We start from the raw sequence: 17,970 nt of genomic DNA, 5'->3' as shown, positions 1-17,970 counted from the left end.
ATAATCATGATTTGTGATCGAGTAATTTTCTTATCAACTTAGGACTCATCTATCTCTATCTTGGAGGGTTTATTGTTATTTCCTTTTTTCTATTAATTGGGGTGGAACTTGAGAGATTGTAAATTTTATTCTTCTTTTGTACTTGTGCATCAATATACAAGATTGTGTGAAGGTGTTACCCGTTGATGTAGGCAAATTGTCGAATCACGTTATATCGATGCATTCTTCATTAACTACTTTATTTTTCTATTAGTTGCATATACATTCAACCCTCTACTCTTAATTCTTTTATTGTTTTAACAATTGCTATCAGCCAAGTTGTAGGGAAGTTTTCATTTGTATTGTTCTAACCATGATCGTAATTGGCAACAGCCAAATTGCGATCCCTTGTTTTGATGGGACAAACTTTGCATTTTGGAAACTAAAGATGAATACAATTCTCATAAAGGACGGTTATGCTATAGCCATGGAAAAATATGACAAAGAGAGACTAGATGGCTTTGGCAAATCTCCTTCTTGTTTTGGAAGATTCATTTTTGCTTAATGCTGAATCCGAGACAACCAATACAAGATTGTGGGATAAACTCAAGAGTGTCTATGAGGACAAATCGTTTATAAACAAGATCTTTCTAGGGCAATAGTTCTATAATTTAATTCACTTATCAGTAAACTTATAGGTCGTGATTTTAAAATTACTAAATGATGAGAAGGGTGATATTTTAATTTGTTCCATGTTTAATTCTTGGGATAATAATCTAATTATGAATCTTAGCCTTATCAAATCTCCTGAGATGAATTCTGTTGTAGCATCACTTTTAATGGAGGAGTTGAGATGAAAGTCTAGCCAACCATGGTTGCACATGGTATATCCAACAAAAGGGAATATGGTGACAAACGAAAAGTCAAGATCCAATTCAAAGGCAAAGGTCAAAAATTTAGTATGAATGGATTCTTGATAAGGAATGGTTAGAACTTACAAGCCTTGTGAGGGCAGCACTGTTTACATGCGAGACAATGGGGAATGTTAAGTAGTGGGAGTTGGAGATGTAAGGATCAATGTTGTGTTCCACTGACGATGCATTCATATAATCTCCAATGTTTTCCATATGAAAGACTATTCTATTTTTGGGAAAGTTCAATGAACATGGTTTGAAATTCACTGGTGGGGAATGGGGATCACTAAGTAAAGGTGGTAAAAGGTATCATGGTAGTAAAGGCATGGTTGGTAAACTTTATAGATTGATTGGTGACGAGGCTTGGTAGGAGGGGAAGAAGTTATTGCAGCTGTTAGTCAAAATCATCTACCATCTAACATAAGCGTTTGGGACACGTGAGTGAGCGTGAGTCCCAGTTATTATCCAATCAAAATATTCTTTTTGGCTTTTAAGTCTACTTATTTTTAGGTGTAAAGGGTGAAATTTCTAATTTTAATGGTCCCTCACACATTGTCCCAAGCACGTGAAAGGGGTTAATCATGGTATACGACAGCGCACCAAGTAGGAGACATAGTGTATGATACCCACAAAGAGTCATTCCTACAGAAGGGTGAAACTCTCACACTACGACTGTCATGAATTGAACATGTATCCTTGGATGTAATCTACTACCTAAGAACTAATCGTGCTATGCCTGTGAGGGTTACTTATCTTGATTATTGTGAAGATTGTTTGTTTATTTGGTAAGCAGCATAGACTAGCCTTCTCTTTGTCTACTAATAGAAGTCAAAATTATCTAGACTCGATTCGTGCTTAATAAAAAGCATATATAGTTTGTATAAACAGTTGTATTAACCTTGTGAATTTCATTAATGCTTTATCACAAAAGGTGTGGGTGGGTTTTGATGCTTAGGAGAAAATCGAATGTATTTAAAAATGCAAAACATTTAAAGCATTAGTGAAAAATCAAAAAGTTTGAAAATAAAATATCTTCAAACTAACAATGGAAGAGAGTTTTGATCAAAGGAATTTAATTTAATTATTTGTAGTGAGCCTGGTAATTTCACTTGATTGTTCCTAGTGTCGTACCTGAGATTTTGGAATCTTGAGTCAGAAATATAAAAATGGACATCTGAATCATAGTGTATATTCAAATTTTATTTTTTTTGGTAATAAAATATCAAAAAAATAAATATTCGTACCATATCAAAGAATAAAATAAAAAAAATTCAAAATAATCAATTAAAAATTACTCTTTTTAGAATTTTGAAAGCAAAAATATCAATCAAATTAACATAATCAAATTGTTCGAGTATTTTTTTTAATAGACAACATAGTCTATCTATTCAATTTGTCTTATCACAGAGTATATCCAAATGATCAGTTATTGTGCGCGTGTCTTAGCTCATTGTCTGATCAACTAATACAACATTTAAATCTATTTATGTATTGTAATTAATCTTAACTTTTAGACAACACTAAATCAGCAACGTCAGCAAATATATATATATACATATACACACACATACATATCCATATATAATATATATATATATATATAACGAGTTTAGGGTTGAGCAAGAACCAAACCCAATTGATTGTGACATTATAAAAGTGTTAAAATAAAAAAACAATTATTGAGTCTTAACTATAATAAGGAAAAGTAGTGATTTACATAGGTGTTTTTGAGAAAGTGAAAGAGGGAGAGAGAAAGATTGCAAAAGAAAGAGAAAGAGAGAAATGTTAAGCATTCTGCAAATTTTGGAGAATGAGAGACTTTATACAAGGACAAAACTATTATTTTAAAACAGGGCCAAAATAGTCAATTTATCCTTAGATTTATGGGCCCCTAAATTGTTTGAGACAACCGTCTCTTGGGCCACACTATAGGTCCGGGCCTGATTGTTCCTAGAACACCACAATAGAAGAATGGTGTTGTTGCTTAGAGAATGAATCATAATCTCATGGAACTTTTGTGCTAGATGCATGTTGAGTATTTCAAATTAAAAGCAGAATTTTTTACTATAACGATGAATAATGTGTTTTACGAGTTAATATATCGACCATGATATCTCTTCACATAAAGACTCATTAATGTGTTTGGTTTATTAAATATGTTAATTATTTTTTTTATTGTTTGTTTAGCTGTGATCTTTATATTTGTTGTCTCGCGAGAAAGAGAACCAAAATTGGAAAGAAATCAAAATTGTGTTTTTCTTAGGTACGAGACAAGTACTAAAATAATTTTTAACAAATAAAACTTAAAGACCTCACATCAATCTTCACATGGCTAGATCATTTTTTTTTTCTAAATAAAAATTATATTATCAAATCAAAGGCACTCTCTATATATAATTTTTAATTATTATCGTATGATTCCCTAAAAATATAGAGTAGAAAGCCTATTTAATTACAAAGAATCACTCTAATAAGATTCAACCTCTCATCCCTAATCCTCTGTCTATGCATATCTATGTGTAAAATGACAACATTAATTTAACAATAAATGGTTTAATTAGTTTTGTGAAAGATGCTCTGCAATCCATGCCTAATAATTAGGACTTTATGAGAAACTGCCATCACCATTGGTTCCTTGAGAGCACTAAATAGTAATATTAAAATTATTTATTTATAATTAAAAAATCATAAATTTAATTGAGTTGTAAAAATAGTTTTTTAAGAATAAAAATATGAATAAAAATCCATTTTTATGACATGCATGCATTTATGGTCAAATCATAACCCTTTATAACTTGACAAGTAAATGAGATGACACATTGTTATAAAAAAAATAATTGACATTTCATCCTAAATCAAGTAACATAGGTTCACTTGATAAAAAGTAAATAATGATTATCATCTCGATTGTCATAATAAATGTAAGAAATTTATGCATATTATGTATTTGTTTATATACACGAAAAACTATTTTGAATGTATTAATAAGTAGTTAAACATATCATAGATGAAGTACAAAAAGAAAAAGAGATGAATAGTTAAAAGATAGTCGTCTTTTTAATTTAGTATTTAGAATATCTTCTCCTTGTAATGTTTAATTTTATTAAAATTTTCAAATATTGGAACATAATATATAAGGACTTGGTTTTATTAATTTGGTGTTTAATTTTTTATATTATGTCCCGATATATTCAATCTAAAGTACATTCCTTGTAAAACTTTGATTAGTCGCATTAATTTTTGTTAAGAGATTAAAAAAGGAATTCAAAAAATTAACCGTAAATGTTAAAAAATCTGTAATTTATGAGATAATAATGCGCCGAAAGAATAGGACTTTACAAATAACACAGTTAAAAAAAAAAAAAAGAGTTGCTAATTGGTAGGAAGTTTGTGGATTTTTATGCTTAAAATTGGCTACCTTTTTTGGTCCAAAACATGTAATTTTAATTATGCAGGAATTAGGAAGGGTTGATTCGGGAAATTGCTTAGTGAAGGAATATAAAGTGATACCAACCCAGGGGGTCTCTTAATTAGCACTTTTGGTCCATAGTTGCAATTTTTTTTTTATGGTGGTCCTGGCCTGGTCTCTTTATTTTTCTTTTTTTATTTTAAAATTTATTGTGAATTTCGCTACATCTCCTCCGAAGATAATTGTTTTGAAATATATATATTTTGAAGATCTATAAAATGACTAAATGAAATTAAAAACTTGTAATTATTATTGTATTTTGAGATATAATTGATTAAGTAATGACAAACAAAATGACGCAATATCACCATTTTAATAAATATTCACTTAACTATCATCCCCCACCCCACAATTCAACTTGTTTAATTCAATGAGTTCTCTACCAATTGTCAACTATTAAAGCAACCTTTTCTTTATTCAAAACCTAAACGGGAATTCACATGCCGACCCACATAAGGAGATTACTTGGTATGTTGCCGTTTTGTCATTTTTGACCATCCTCCACAAGTTTGTCAACTGTTGGCTTCAAGTTGTTAATGCCCAGGCATTACAAGTCACAAATTTGAACAAAAGCACTGGAGAAGGATGAGAGTTCAAAAGAACAACTCCTTCCAAACCCAAACTCATCAGTACGAAATGGCAGTCCAAACCCAGCTTTAACGAGGGCTTGGGGCTTACAAAACTCATCTTATACATCTAATCCAGCATAAAATTGAAGTCAAAGCATGGCTCCATATAAAAAGCATAAATAAGCAAGCTCTACAGACTACAGAGCAAACCAGTCAGGCTGTAAGACGCATTCAACGTAGCCTACTTGTAGACTACCTGAAGCAGACTAGCAACAACATCCAAATCCTGTTAACTTTATTTGACCTGTTTGTCGCCCAAATATAGATCCAATGAAACCCATTTTCAAGCTTGTGGAACTCAAGCTGTTACATTTAATCTGTTTAAAGAAGTTGGGATTGTGCCGGAGATTAAGCCTGTGCGGCTCTTCAGCCAAACTTATTCCAAGTGTTTTTTTTTTTTTTTTCTTGATTATTTTGCTGCCAACAATTACTTACTCAAGGCTACAAGAAAACCTTCTGCTAGTAGTAATTCATAACAAGTCCAGCATACAGAATTTCAAAGATACACGGTACAATTGGAATTTCTTCCTTCAGTGATTTGAAAATTAGGAGGAACAAGGATAAGCTGAGTCTCAAGTCTCTAATCAAATTACAAAAGCCAAATAGACAACCGAAACAGCATCCAATATTAAATATCCCACACCAAACCAAATGTAGGCTGCTGTGTATTCTGCAACTATCAAATTAATGACGGCTATGATCAAAATATAGCTTCTGAAAAAACACCACAGGTCCTCGTAAGCAGCCCTCTTCCACTCTATGAATAAGTAGAAACTGCAACAATTTGAAATTCAGAAACAAGACAAAAAAAAGAATGGCCAAATATATCGAGAGTCCAGACAGCATGTTGCAACTAGCGTTAAAAATAATAACAGATGAATCCCTGAAGTTCACACTACATCAATTATTTAACCCATATCAAATATTTATGAACGTGTAGTTGGTTTAATGTACTAGCCTGGAAAGTGCTTTTTACAATTGAACATGCAAGAGCGTCCCGTGTCAGCATTATATGCTTAAGGTTAAGGGTCTCCAATGTCAGTATTATAAAAGAAAAGAAACAGGCTAATTGGAAGATATATTAGCATTGAAATTTCAAATTAAGAGTATAAAGTAGTTATATTTGACTTCATATAGTATTTTCCTGTACCCTACAAAATCATGATGTTTATTTTGTGAAGGAAAATGGACCAATAATTAAGTAGAACCTTGGACGAAAAGGAAGTGAACAACATCAATTTGTAAAAATGTTAATGAAGTTCAGTTTATGTCAAGTGTAACACTGTCCTTTAGAAACCACAGATAAAAATGAATTATGATAACAGTTTGAAGGAGACCCCTTAGTTGTGGGTTTAGAGCTTGAGGTGAATAACCAAGTTCTTACTTATCAAAACTTGAAATCCCCTGAATAAAAAAGAATTGGTGGAAGAAATAGCTGACAGGAGCATTTGTTCTGTCTTCTTTTGACAAGAAAAGATATGTCAATACGTTGAAAGTGTAGAAAGGGTACCAACCATCATCAGAATAGGATCAAACAAAGCCTGCTATCCTTCTGTACTGGTTTCATCAAAAAATGCAAGGATAAGGGAGGAGCAGTATTGACAGATACCCTAAGTATATGTATAGACAAATATCAATAACTCCTTTACCTGGGAATTCGTGCAGTAACTTCTCCCCTTCAAACAATTTTGACTAGCTTTTTAGTCCAAAAGTGCGTACAAGAAACTTATTTTTAAGCTTGTGGAGCCTTTAGTAAGCTAAAGCCAGGACGTTCATTCCCAAGGTATAGCCACAAAACCGACTATGGGAGTTGCCAAATACGTGACTCTTAACTTACTTTATTTTAGTCTTACTATATACTAAATCAATTAAATTTGTTAAGACTTGAAATAAGCAAACTCAAACAGCACCATAAAGCACTAGCAATTTGCAACCTGGTATTGAGCATTTGAAGACTTTTGGCTGAATTTTTAATGGCACATTTTCATTGAGAAATTTCTTAAGATTTCGCTATCTACATATTATCAAGTCAAAACAGAATAAAGTGCAGCACCATATAAGTTGAGTCATATGAAAAAAGAAATCTACAAGCCAACATTTAATATTTTTATATTTCTTTATTATATATCAATCAATGGGAGAAAAAAAAGGTAAATTGCCACATACCCACTGTGTTTTGAGCCCTTTTATCCAGACACCCCTTATGGTTTATTTTTCAGCAAAAAGGTCCCTGTACTTTCTCTTTATTGCCAAAACCCCCTTTCTGTTAGATTTAGATTAACTTACATTAATTCTTTTTTACCTAATCAATCCACTAATTAAAATAATAAAAAAAGAGTAAATTGCATTGAACACACCTGAGGTTTGGCATAATTGCAAAATTACACTCATATTTTTGAAATTGCAAAGACTACTCCTACCGTTACAGTTCAAGATGAGTGGAAATTTTTCCCCTTGATTTCTCTCCTCCTCCTTCCTCTGTCCTCTCTCCTCTATCCCACAAAATATATTTTTCTCATTAAACATTGCTTTTTCTAATTACAAAAAAAAAAAATAGTAAAAATTGCAAAAATATATTTTCTAATAACAAAAAACCTTTCAAATCAGTTGATGATGACCTCCACGCTGCAGGAGAAGAAACCTTTTTTGCACGCACGCAGTGAAATTACAGAAACCAAACCACCAAAGAGAGAAATCAAGATCAAGAGAGAGAATTGTGTAGACAATGTCCAATATCTTGGAATTATGTTGAGTAATAACAGAATTCAAGTCTTCTCTCCCTACTTTCTCTCTCTTTCTCCCTCATCTCTCTCTTTCAATTCTATCTTCAAAGAAACCCTAGGTCAAGTCCAGGTTCCTGACAAGCCATAACCCGCCTTTTTCCTTCTATTGCAAAATAAAGCACAAAACCCTCAAGATTTTGGAATTTGTCTTAAAACTAAAGCCCAATGGCAACCTTCGCCTCCTCCAATTCATCCCAAGGACCCCAACAGCACCCTCCATCTCGTCAACAACTTCTCTGGCGCGAAACCATCTCTCTTTCTCTCTCTCTGATAGCAGAACCCTCTGGAGATAGGGGAGATGAACTTATCTCCATATTGATTCCATTTCAGTGGCAATGGGACCCATCTGGAACAATGGGGTCACTAGCCATAACGAGATACGATGATGGACAACAATGATTTCTTTTGGAACTTTTTATATTTTTATCTTTTTAATTAGTGGAGACATTAGGTAGAAAATAATTAATTTAAGTTGATCTAAATTAGATTAGCACCATCTGCACTTAAATCTAACAGAATGGGGGCTTTGGCCATAAAGAGAAAGTATAGGGGATCTTTTTGGCGAAAATAAAACCATAAAGAGGTGTGCAGGCAAGAGGCCCAAACCACAAAAGGTATACGGGCAATTTACGCCGCCCCCAAAAAAAAAAAATGAAACATTGAAGGACTGAAATTCTAATAATCAAATACCTTAGTTTATGACAAAAAAGGTAATAAATTTTACACAGAAATTGAGATGTATACTAATTGATAGGTAAGTAGTTTATCTTAATAACTACCTGTATTAGGGATGTCAGGTTTATAATATCTTCCACTTTCGCTCCAATCCACCACAAATTCTTGAAATACAGCCTGCTGCACTCAATGGATACCCAGAAACTGCAACAATTCATTGGTTGAATTAAAGATACCAAAAAAAGGTAATTGAGATTAAGAGACAATATTAGAAAAAAGGAAGTCAACATTTTGTGAATACGCTACAATATGAAACAACGGACAAGATGGGTCAGCTACCTTAATTTAGACCTCCAGTCATCTCAATCTATGATGTTTTCTGTAAGGCCATTATATCCCATGTCATGTTTAAGTGTTTCCCATTAAGTTCCCTCCCCCCCTCTCTCTATCTACAAACTTCCTCCATTTCATCAACTGTAACACTTTGGGTTTAGACGAGATACATGACAATGAAATTTGTTAAAATGGTGAATTAATGATGTGAGACTCCGGGGGTAAATCTGAGGTTATGCATAAGTGCTGAAATGAGGGTCCGCAATAATTGAGTTTGTCCTGGTACTTTGCATATATTAAGGGGTTTCAAATGAGAAAAGAAAGGAAAAGAGATATTAGTTTGAAAAGTGCACCTATCAGTCTTCTTCTCGGTTCTCACATGTCCAAACTATCTTAACTAGGACTTCCACATCTTATTTTGAATAGGCTTTAATCCTATTACTTGTGATCTCATTTATTATTTTATCTTTTCTTGAACAGCAAAGACATCCATAGTGATATTCTTATCACATCTATGTTCATATTTTACACATGTTGGCACTTAAAAAGCAATTGATTGAGGGCAATAGGAAAAATTATTGCCAAAACTTATATTAAGTTTTGGATTTCATCCTTTTGAAGAAACCTATGACATATGAGTGGTTTAACTTGCCTGGTTCAAAGCATAAACCAGGTACCAAATATTTCTGCTTCCTGAAATCATGAATTGGTTTTTAAGCATTGGATATGTATTATAGTTGAAGCAAAGGGTCATGGCAACAAGATGGCACGGGTGTAAGGATAAGGAGGCAAACACTAGATCAATGACTATATGATGTCAGGAGGGAATTGGATTAAAGAGCTTATCCTGACTTGTTTTCTAACTAAAAATTTAATGCCCAGGGTGTCCTCTGTCCTTTTCTTATATTCACTTGATGTTTAACAGGAACAATAAGGATTCATCACAAGGTAATGTCCAAATTAGCATGAAATTGTGAAAAGGAAAAATCATCCATATTCTCATCCTCATTACGATGCCTCTAGCTTCTGTTTGTGCTCACCTGGTTTACCCTTAATGAACCAAGGAATTGTACAGTCTATGTGTGGCAATTCCCAGATTTTCCCTTTATTGATACTTGAAGATTAAATAAATATGACAGCAGATTCAAATTCCAAAACCCAACAGAACAAAACTTAAATAATTGATATTTTATCAGTAAACTTCACGCAGAGTTATAGGCTTATAGCTTCCCATCATTCTTTTCATGCCCAGCATTAGAATAGAAGTAGACCAAGAAGATATTGTTTGACTTGCTATGATATTGTTTAGAAACTAAAACATATAAACATCTATGATTGCAAAGGTTATTTGACTTTAGCAGCTGCATTAAGATGATTCTTCTGTGAGGCCGCTCAGGATACAAGGTTCTCTTTCTAATAAAATCAAGGGTAAATTGCACCCAGACCCCCTATGGTTTGAGTCATTAGCCAGGACACCCCATGTAGTTTGGAAATGCTTCTAAAAGTCCTTGTGGTTTGCTTTTTTATGCTCATGGACCCCTTCTGTCACTAACACCATTAATTAAACCTTATCTAAATCAAATTAAAATGAATTTAACAAAAAAACAAAAAACAAAAAAAAAAAAGGAAAAGCAACTGCCAATGGGAATCACCAACTGGATTGACACACACACATAGAGAGAGAGAGAGAGAGAGAAGTTGCAATGATGGTTGGACTGAAATAAGCAGTGATAGTAGCAGTCACCAACAAACCACTTGCGACTGCAACAGAGAGAGAGAGAGAGGAAGAAGAAGAAGAAAGAAGCAATGTGTGGAAAGTGAAAAACAGCCATGGCACCGATCTGCATCATGTCAGCCATAGCACCGCTGACTGCCCCACTGTTCACAACCGCCTTCATCAACCTCCACCGAATGGTCATCACCATCAACACCACCTCACTTCCCCTTTGTTCTCTGTCTTGACCCATCTCTCCCACCTCTAGAAATCCTAACCTCCATTTACTACATTGCTTTGCCCAAGGGTGGAGTCAGAAATTTTAGGCAGAGTGGGCAAAAATTAAACCCTAAACTCTAAACTCTATTTAAAATTAAATAATATAAAAAAATTAAAATAATATAATATTAAAAAATATATATCAATAAATTTTACAATCGACACATTTTCATATTTTAATAATGTTGCATAATAACATTATTATTAATGTTATTAAATATCTATTTTTTAATATACACAACTAAATTATCGTTCAATCATTAATCTCCAATTCGATTGCGCAATCGAGTCTTGATAACCTTTATGACAGACTGTTGTTCAATCATTGATCTCCAATTTAATTAAGTAATCAAATCTTGACAAACTTCATGACAAAAAATATATTTTCTGCCATAGCTTCAAATATGTAATTGACAACTTTGTAACAAAAAAATTAAAAAAAAATTAATCCCTTTAATTAAAACACAGTTAAATAAACAGTCAAGGGAGGTTAACATACACAAAAGAAAAATGGGTCAAATTTTCATATATCTTATTTTTAATTTTCGACCAATACTGAAAAAAGCATTGGCAGTCGCCACCAGCCACCGTGGCCGGTGGTTTTCAATGATCAGAGGGAACCACCCGATACCCTTATTTTCATCGACCAACATATCCAAAAACTAATAAAATCTAACGGCCAAATTTTGTAGATCTAAACTTAAACTTCTAGCCAAACCCAATACACGTAAATGCACTGATAGTTGCGATCGGCCACCATGGTTGGTGGTTTTCGACAATCAGAGGCAATCACCTAACACCCTTATCTCCATCAACCAATATACCCAAAATCCAGAATTTTTTAAAAATTTAGGGTGGGCATTTAGAAAAAAAATAAAAATATATTAAATTATTATATATAATAATTTTTTTAAAAATCTAGGGTGGGCAACTGCCCACCCTTGGTTGTACGTGGCTCTGCCACTGACTCTGCCTTCAGCAACCACTGCAAAACCCTCTGTATCTGCTCTGTCCATCTCAAACACCACTGCAAAACCCATCTCTCTCTCTGCACTATCTCTCCTCCCGAACAATTGATTTCCACCGATGGGTTCGATTTTGGCTCCAGATTGAAATGAAACCCTTCAATGGGTTGTTCACAGCGATAGTGCCATAAACAATGCATTTTCCAACAGGAACCATCATTTCTGACGCTATTACTGAAAACCATGTTCCAGCTGGCCACATTATTTAATTAACTTAATTTAAGTTAATTAGAGTTTAAGCAACAGAGTTAGTGACAGAAAGGGTCTCTCAGCATAAAAACAAAACCACAAGGACCTATAGAACCATTTCTAATTGACAAGGGTTCTCTGCGCAAATGCACCAAACCACAGGGTGTCTGGGTGCAATTTGCCCTAAAATTAACTAAATAAACTCCATCCCTACATATGTCTTGTGAACATTGTTCTCATCATATCTTAGAACTGATGGCTAAAGCACCAACAATATGGATGCACAAGGACATGGCTACAGCACATTAAGTAATACAACAAAATAAAATGTTGCATGAACCCAGAGAGGTTGAAAGTTTGTTAAAAACATGAAAATATGACCATAATAAAAGAGATGGAACTATTTACTGACATTTGACAGTTATCTGTGGTCCAGTTAGTTGACCGGTGTTGCCCTGGACAGAAGTAAATTTGTTTCTTTATGTCCAAGTACAACTTGACCAAGAATGTGTACAACTTCCCATACATCCGATCCACAGTAAACAATATAGTTTGTATCATCTATAGAGTGCAACTGGATTTTGGAAATTATATATCTGCAGATTAGGCAAAAAAGTTCAGAAGTAACTTACTTGAAATAAAATCGTCTACATATTCATTATCAATTTTCCCATGGGCCATTGCACCAACCTGCAAATTCATGAGCCAAGACTTTAGATCCAACCAAGTGCATTTTTAACTTGGGAGTACAAGTTGTTTTTTTGTTGCATACCACAAAAACAAAGTTCACATCATCATTAACAGCAGCCACATAGTCCTGTATATCCACTAATTTTACTGAGCTAAATGAGAAACCTGGCATGCAGGAAAATAATTTCGTCATTTCTAAAATGATGCCTAGTTGTCAAATACAAAAACTTAAAATGGATTACTTACCTATTTTACGAGAATCGATCGGTAAATACTGTGTTACAGGGTTCTTCATCACACGCAAAAGTTTTTCACGCTTGCCAACTGCTGTTATACTCAACTTTTGTAGCAGTTGCACTAAAATAATTATTAAAAAAAGTTAAGAGAGCAATAGGTAGACAGAGTACAGTACATAAAGAAAAGATGACAACTCATACAGCAAATTGTTTGGGGATAAATCATGCAACTTACACATTATGCCAGAAAAACGCTTATATGTCCTTGGAATACGAACATGTGGCTTAACTTCAAAAAGAACACCCTTTTCTGTTTTCACATACAAAGCTCGCAACTTCCCAGCTTTATTTAGTGGGCTGTCTAGAATTGCTAGAATAGCCTGGAAAGTATCAATTATGTGATTAGAATACTTTGGAGACAAGCTAATAGAATATAACTTAAGCCTGAATAACATATTTTACAAACAATACTGTGACTTCGGACAAACACAAGCTGGAAATGCCCTAATAACACAGCAAACATAGCATGCAGAAGACCAACTAAACAAAGTCGGTAATGAAATTCAAATGGCCAACCTAAAGCTCTGCTTCCAATTGAAATAATAGATACAGGTACAAGAAGTTGCATAACTAATATATGTTCCAGGCTTGTAAATAATTTTCCACTTTGAAATTATGCAGTCTTATTGAGAAGTCCATTTGAAGACATCAGCCCAATCAACAGTGCTTTGATATTTCCTTTAGTCGCAAGTAAGCTTTGCTTCACTTACAATCCAGTTAAATTCAATGATAAACACTTATCTACATTCTGACTTTTGACAATTGAGTATCTCCATTTACCTCTTATGCATGGAAAAGAATTTGGTAAAATATACGGCAAACTATGTGATGAGACCCTAGGCGAGGAGAAAGAGACAAGTTTGAAACAAATAATGAGGGATTCAGCCCTCAAATGAATCCTCACCTTTGCTGAGTACTGCAGACTTGTTCATTTGTTATATCTGTTAAGAGACTGGAAAACCTCCCCGTTCACAAAGGGTAAACATGAAACACATGGGATATAGAGAAAAATCCCAATTCAATAACTTTTTCCTTTTGGTCAAAAAGGAAAAAAGTGATAGGGTTAAAAAAATTTCAGGATGGCCAAATCTGTCACAAAGACCGGGAAGCTATGATACTTGGAAGCTGGAATTTCAATTGGCATACCTTTGAGTTCAAAAATCAAGTAAGCTGGAAAGCAAATATTTCATAATAACAGTGACTGGGAATGTAGGGCTACTAAATTCTCTTGATGCTAAAGCTAGGGTTTATACATCACATGGTAAATGTCCCATTAGAAACCTGATAAGGCAGGGTGCCTCTCCTTCAACTTGCCTTCTCCTAGTTACCCATCCTGAAACTCATTTGTTTCATTAAATTTAGGGAGCATTTTTTTTTAAATGTTTCATCTTTCATCCTACTGTATAAGAATTTTGGGTTCAATCATCCTATTTGGTTTAGGAAAACTGGTAACACATCTAGAATGTAGTTTTTCTCAAATAGAAATCTCCATTTTTAGGAACACTAAATTATTGGGATGACAATTGGTCCTGACAGATGATTATACATACTAATATAGAGCATATAAAAAACTTGAAAGAAGTTCAAGCAAGCAACTTTTCAAGAAAGGGGATGGTCAGCAATTCTAAAGTTCACTAACCTGATGAGCAATATCTGGGCGGTAATCGGCAGGGTTTCTGTTATTTCTTTTCAAAAAATTGGCATGATCATCTGAGTTCAAAAGCTGGTAAGTCTGAACAAGAATGAAAAAAAATATATTAGAGCACAGATGGTAAGGTACTTAAAGCACAAAAAAGAAAAAAAGTCTGTCAAGTAATATAAAATTGCATTGAAATATAAATGCACCAAATTTCTCAAGACACAGGTAAGAAAAGGCTACTGGAAGAAATCCAAATCACAATTTAAAGAGACCTTTCCAACTTTTGCAACTTCCAGTGAAGCCTTCTCAAGAATGAAAACAGCACCAGTCTGGCTCTTCGGTTCATATGGTTGAATTGGAATTCCAGAAAGTTCATGTGCATCTTCTGTTTCTTTTTCTTCATGTGGTGCACTTTCTGTCTCATCCTCTGCAGACTGTTCTTCATCTTCTCTATCATAGTTCTCTTCCCTCTTCTTTCTTTTACGCCCTTTGACCGCATAAGGCCGTACCATTTTTCAGTTCAAGCTAAAAAAATTTCTGCTGGAGAAAATAAGATGACACCATGAACAAGCTATTTTATTATTTATGAACTTGTAAAAGACAGAAATTCAGTTTTTTTTTTTTTTTTTTATCAACATAAAACACAAAGATAGAAATAAAGCCCCACAAAGAACTGTAAGTAGCTCGACGATTACTAGGACTGAATATAACATTCACTTGTAAGGAGAATCCAAATAAGGGGGAAAACGAGAAATTGGGCTGAATCATTACTGGATTGACCTCCCCCTCCCCATCCTCAAACCAATCGTCGTAATGATTTCTAATTTTTCTATTGTTAGGTTCTCACCTATGCTTAGAGAAGTCATACACGATACATTCACTGATTCACATAATATATATACATAAACGATACATTCATATAACAGAAATCAAGACATACAGATGATATATATACATACATAATACAGTACAAAACTGAAACAAATACATACAGAGAGAGAGGCCGGATGGTCGCTGATCGAGGAGCCAACTAAGCCAAGAGTTGCAGTCACCGGTTGTCACTGTCGAAGCTGGACAGAACGACGGACGGGGACGAGATGGAGATTCGAGAAGAAGGAATGAAGGAAGGCGGCGGCGGGAGTTTCGTTTTAGGTTTTTTGCAAAACGAAGAGGAGATTCCGTTAAAAAGTTTGAGTTAGAGACGGAAAATACTCCGTCTCTAGGAACACCCACAGCATACGGCTCCCCTTCCTGTGCATCATCATATAAGAGAATAATTAATTAATCACTAACCAAATCTCATCGTTTGAGAAGAAGAAGCAGATTTAACGCAGAACGTAGGCAATATACAGACGTAGAAAGACGATACAAGTTCTTAGATCGTAACAATCAATCAATCAATTACCTTTGTTTCTGATGACAGAGCAGCAACAATCAATTACTGCTCCTCAATAAATAGCGAACATATACTTCCCTCTCCGAATGGGATAAAATAACCAGGATTGCTTAAACCCCGCCACTTTGGGTTGCTTCGGACAAACTTTGAGAGAAATTCATAGATAACCTAAAAGAGATTTAAAAAATTATTTTTAACCACTTTTTAAGTAAAAAAACGTTTTTGACAAATCAAATAACCTAATTGTACTCTACAGCTACTTTTATGTGAGATGTCTAAAATACCCTTAATGAGATTTTAAATTAGAAATGTCACATTGTCCTTATCTTTATTTACTAAAATACTCTTGTCTCTTTCATATTGCCTTTCTCTTCTCTCTCATCCTCTAACGTTCACGTTACTCTCTTTCTCTCTATTGTCAAACCATCCAAACTCAGTCATTCATTATACATTCAATTTTTTTTGCTTGTTGAGTCATTTAACAATCTTCATCAATCACAACGATCTCATTGAAATCTCATTCAACAAGATTCTTTCTCTCCAACAAACAATTTCACTGATTGAATTTCTAAGGCTTGATTTCATTTCTATTTGTTTTGTTTTGTGATCACATTGGTTATAAAGGCTATGTAGTATGTTTATGTTTATAAATAAAACATATTTTGATAGATATTATTCCAAATCTATACTAATTTTCATGAAAAAATAATTTTTCAAAATTGCACAACGTCATCGGGTTTTGTGGGGCCACAAAACCTGATTTTTTTATTTTTGTTTTTTTTTGCCATGGGATTTTTCGAAATTACTCAGTAAAAAACGATGCATTTTTATATTTTTTGACTTAATTGAATTTATAATTCACAATAAACAACAATGGCATGATAATAAAACACAACCAATACATGATTAAGTGTTCTAACTACTAACAACATTGGATTAAATTGATATAATGATTATAAAATTTACCCAAAAATACAAATATAGTTTTTAAACAATAATTTATTTTTGGCACTATTGAATAACTTGAAAAAATCTCATGGCCAAGAAAAGAAAAAAAAAAGATCAAAATAACTATTTTAATAAAAAAAATCGGGCTTTGTGGGGTCACAAAACCCGGGCCGAGTTTTGTGGGGCCATAAAACCTGATTTTTTAATAAAAATTGATTTTTTGACCCTTTTTTTGGGGGGGGCATGGGATTTTTCAAAGTTACCCAATAAAAAATAATGTATTTTTACATTTTTTGACTTGATTAAATTTATAATTCACAAGAAATAACAATGGAATGATAATAAAACATAACTAATACATGATTAAGTGTTCTAACTACTAACAACATTGGATTAAATTGATGCGATGATTATAAAATTCACCCCAAAATACAAGTATAATTTTTAAACAATAATTTATTTTTGAGACTATTGGATAACTTGGAAAAATCTTGTGGCTAAGAAAAGAAAAAAAAGGATAAAAAAACCATTTTAATAAAAGAAATCGGGCTTTGTGCGGCCACAAAACCCAGGCCCGAGTTTTGGGGGCACAAAACCTGATTTTTTAATAAAAATGGATTTTTTGATCTTTTTTTTTTTTTGGGACCATGGAATTTTTCAAAGTTACCCAATAAAAAATGATGTATTTTTACATTTTTTTGCTTAATTAGATTTATAATTCATAATAAATAACAATGGGATGATAATAAAACACAACCAATACATGATTAAGTGTTCTAACTACTAACAACATTAGATTAAATTGATATAATGATTATAAAATTTACCCAAAAATACAAGTATAATTTTTAAACAATAATTTATTTTGGGATTATTGAATAACTTGAAAAAATCTCATGGCCAATAAAAGAAAAAAAAATCAAAATAACTATTTTAATAAAAAAAATCGGGTTTTGTGGGGCAACAAAACTCGACCCGGGTTTTGCGGGGCCATGAAACCTGATTTTTTAAT

The 17,970-nt window shown here is 33.4% G+C and overlaps 1 protein-coding gene across 4 annotated transcripts; it reads right to left on the bottom strand.

Moving 5' to 3' along the window:
• Nucleotides 1–5,433: 5,433 nt before the first annotated feature.
• LOC127788422 (uncharacterized) lies at nucleotides 5,434–16,160 on the bottom strand. 4 transcript variants are annotated; one of them, XR_008020373.1, is made up of 11 exons: nucleotides 16,020–16,160; nucleotides 15,607–15,865; nucleotides 14,887–15,154; nucleotides 14,615–14,707; nucleotides 13,151–13,295; nucleotides 12,926–13,036; nucleotides 12,762–12,844; nucleotides 12,622–12,679; nucleotides 8,554–8,653; nucleotides 6,506–6,548; nucleotides 5,434–5,765 (listed from the first exon to the last, which is right to left on the bottom strand). XR_008020373.1 is itself a non-coding variant. In XM_052316657.1 (10 exons), exons 3-9 carry the CDS (start codon nucleotides 15,124–15,126, stop codon nucleotides 8,574–8,576), a joined length of 810 nt encoding a protein of 269 aa, XP_052172617.1. In that variant the 5' UTR covers nucleotides 15,127–15,154; nucleotides 15,607–15,865; nucleotides 16,020–16,160; the 3' UTR covers nucleotides 5,434–5,765; nucleotides 8,554–8,573. The 4 variants fall into 4 exon arrangements, 3 of the variants coding, with proteins under 3 accessions (XP_052172617.1, XP_052172618.1, XP_052172619.1); XM_052316657.1 differs by lacking the exon at nucleotides 6,506–6,548; XM_052316658.1 differs by lacking the exon at nucleotides 6,506–6,548 and having other exon boundaries at nucleotides 14,887–15,151.
• Between the last annotated feature and the right edge of the window lie 1,810 nt (nucleotides 16,161–17,970).

Source organism: Diospyros lotus, chromosome 13 (genome assembly GCF_014633365.1).
Source record: "Diospyros lotus cultivar Yz01 chromosome 13, ASM1463336v1, whole genome shotgun sequence".
Taxonomy (NCBI): Eukaryota; Viridiplantae; Streptophyta; class Magnoliopsida; order Ericales; family Ebenaceae; genus Diospyros; species Diospyros lotus.
The sequence above is the reverse complement of the archived record's forward strand: the minus strand, read 5'-3'. Positions and strand labels throughout refer to the sequence as shown.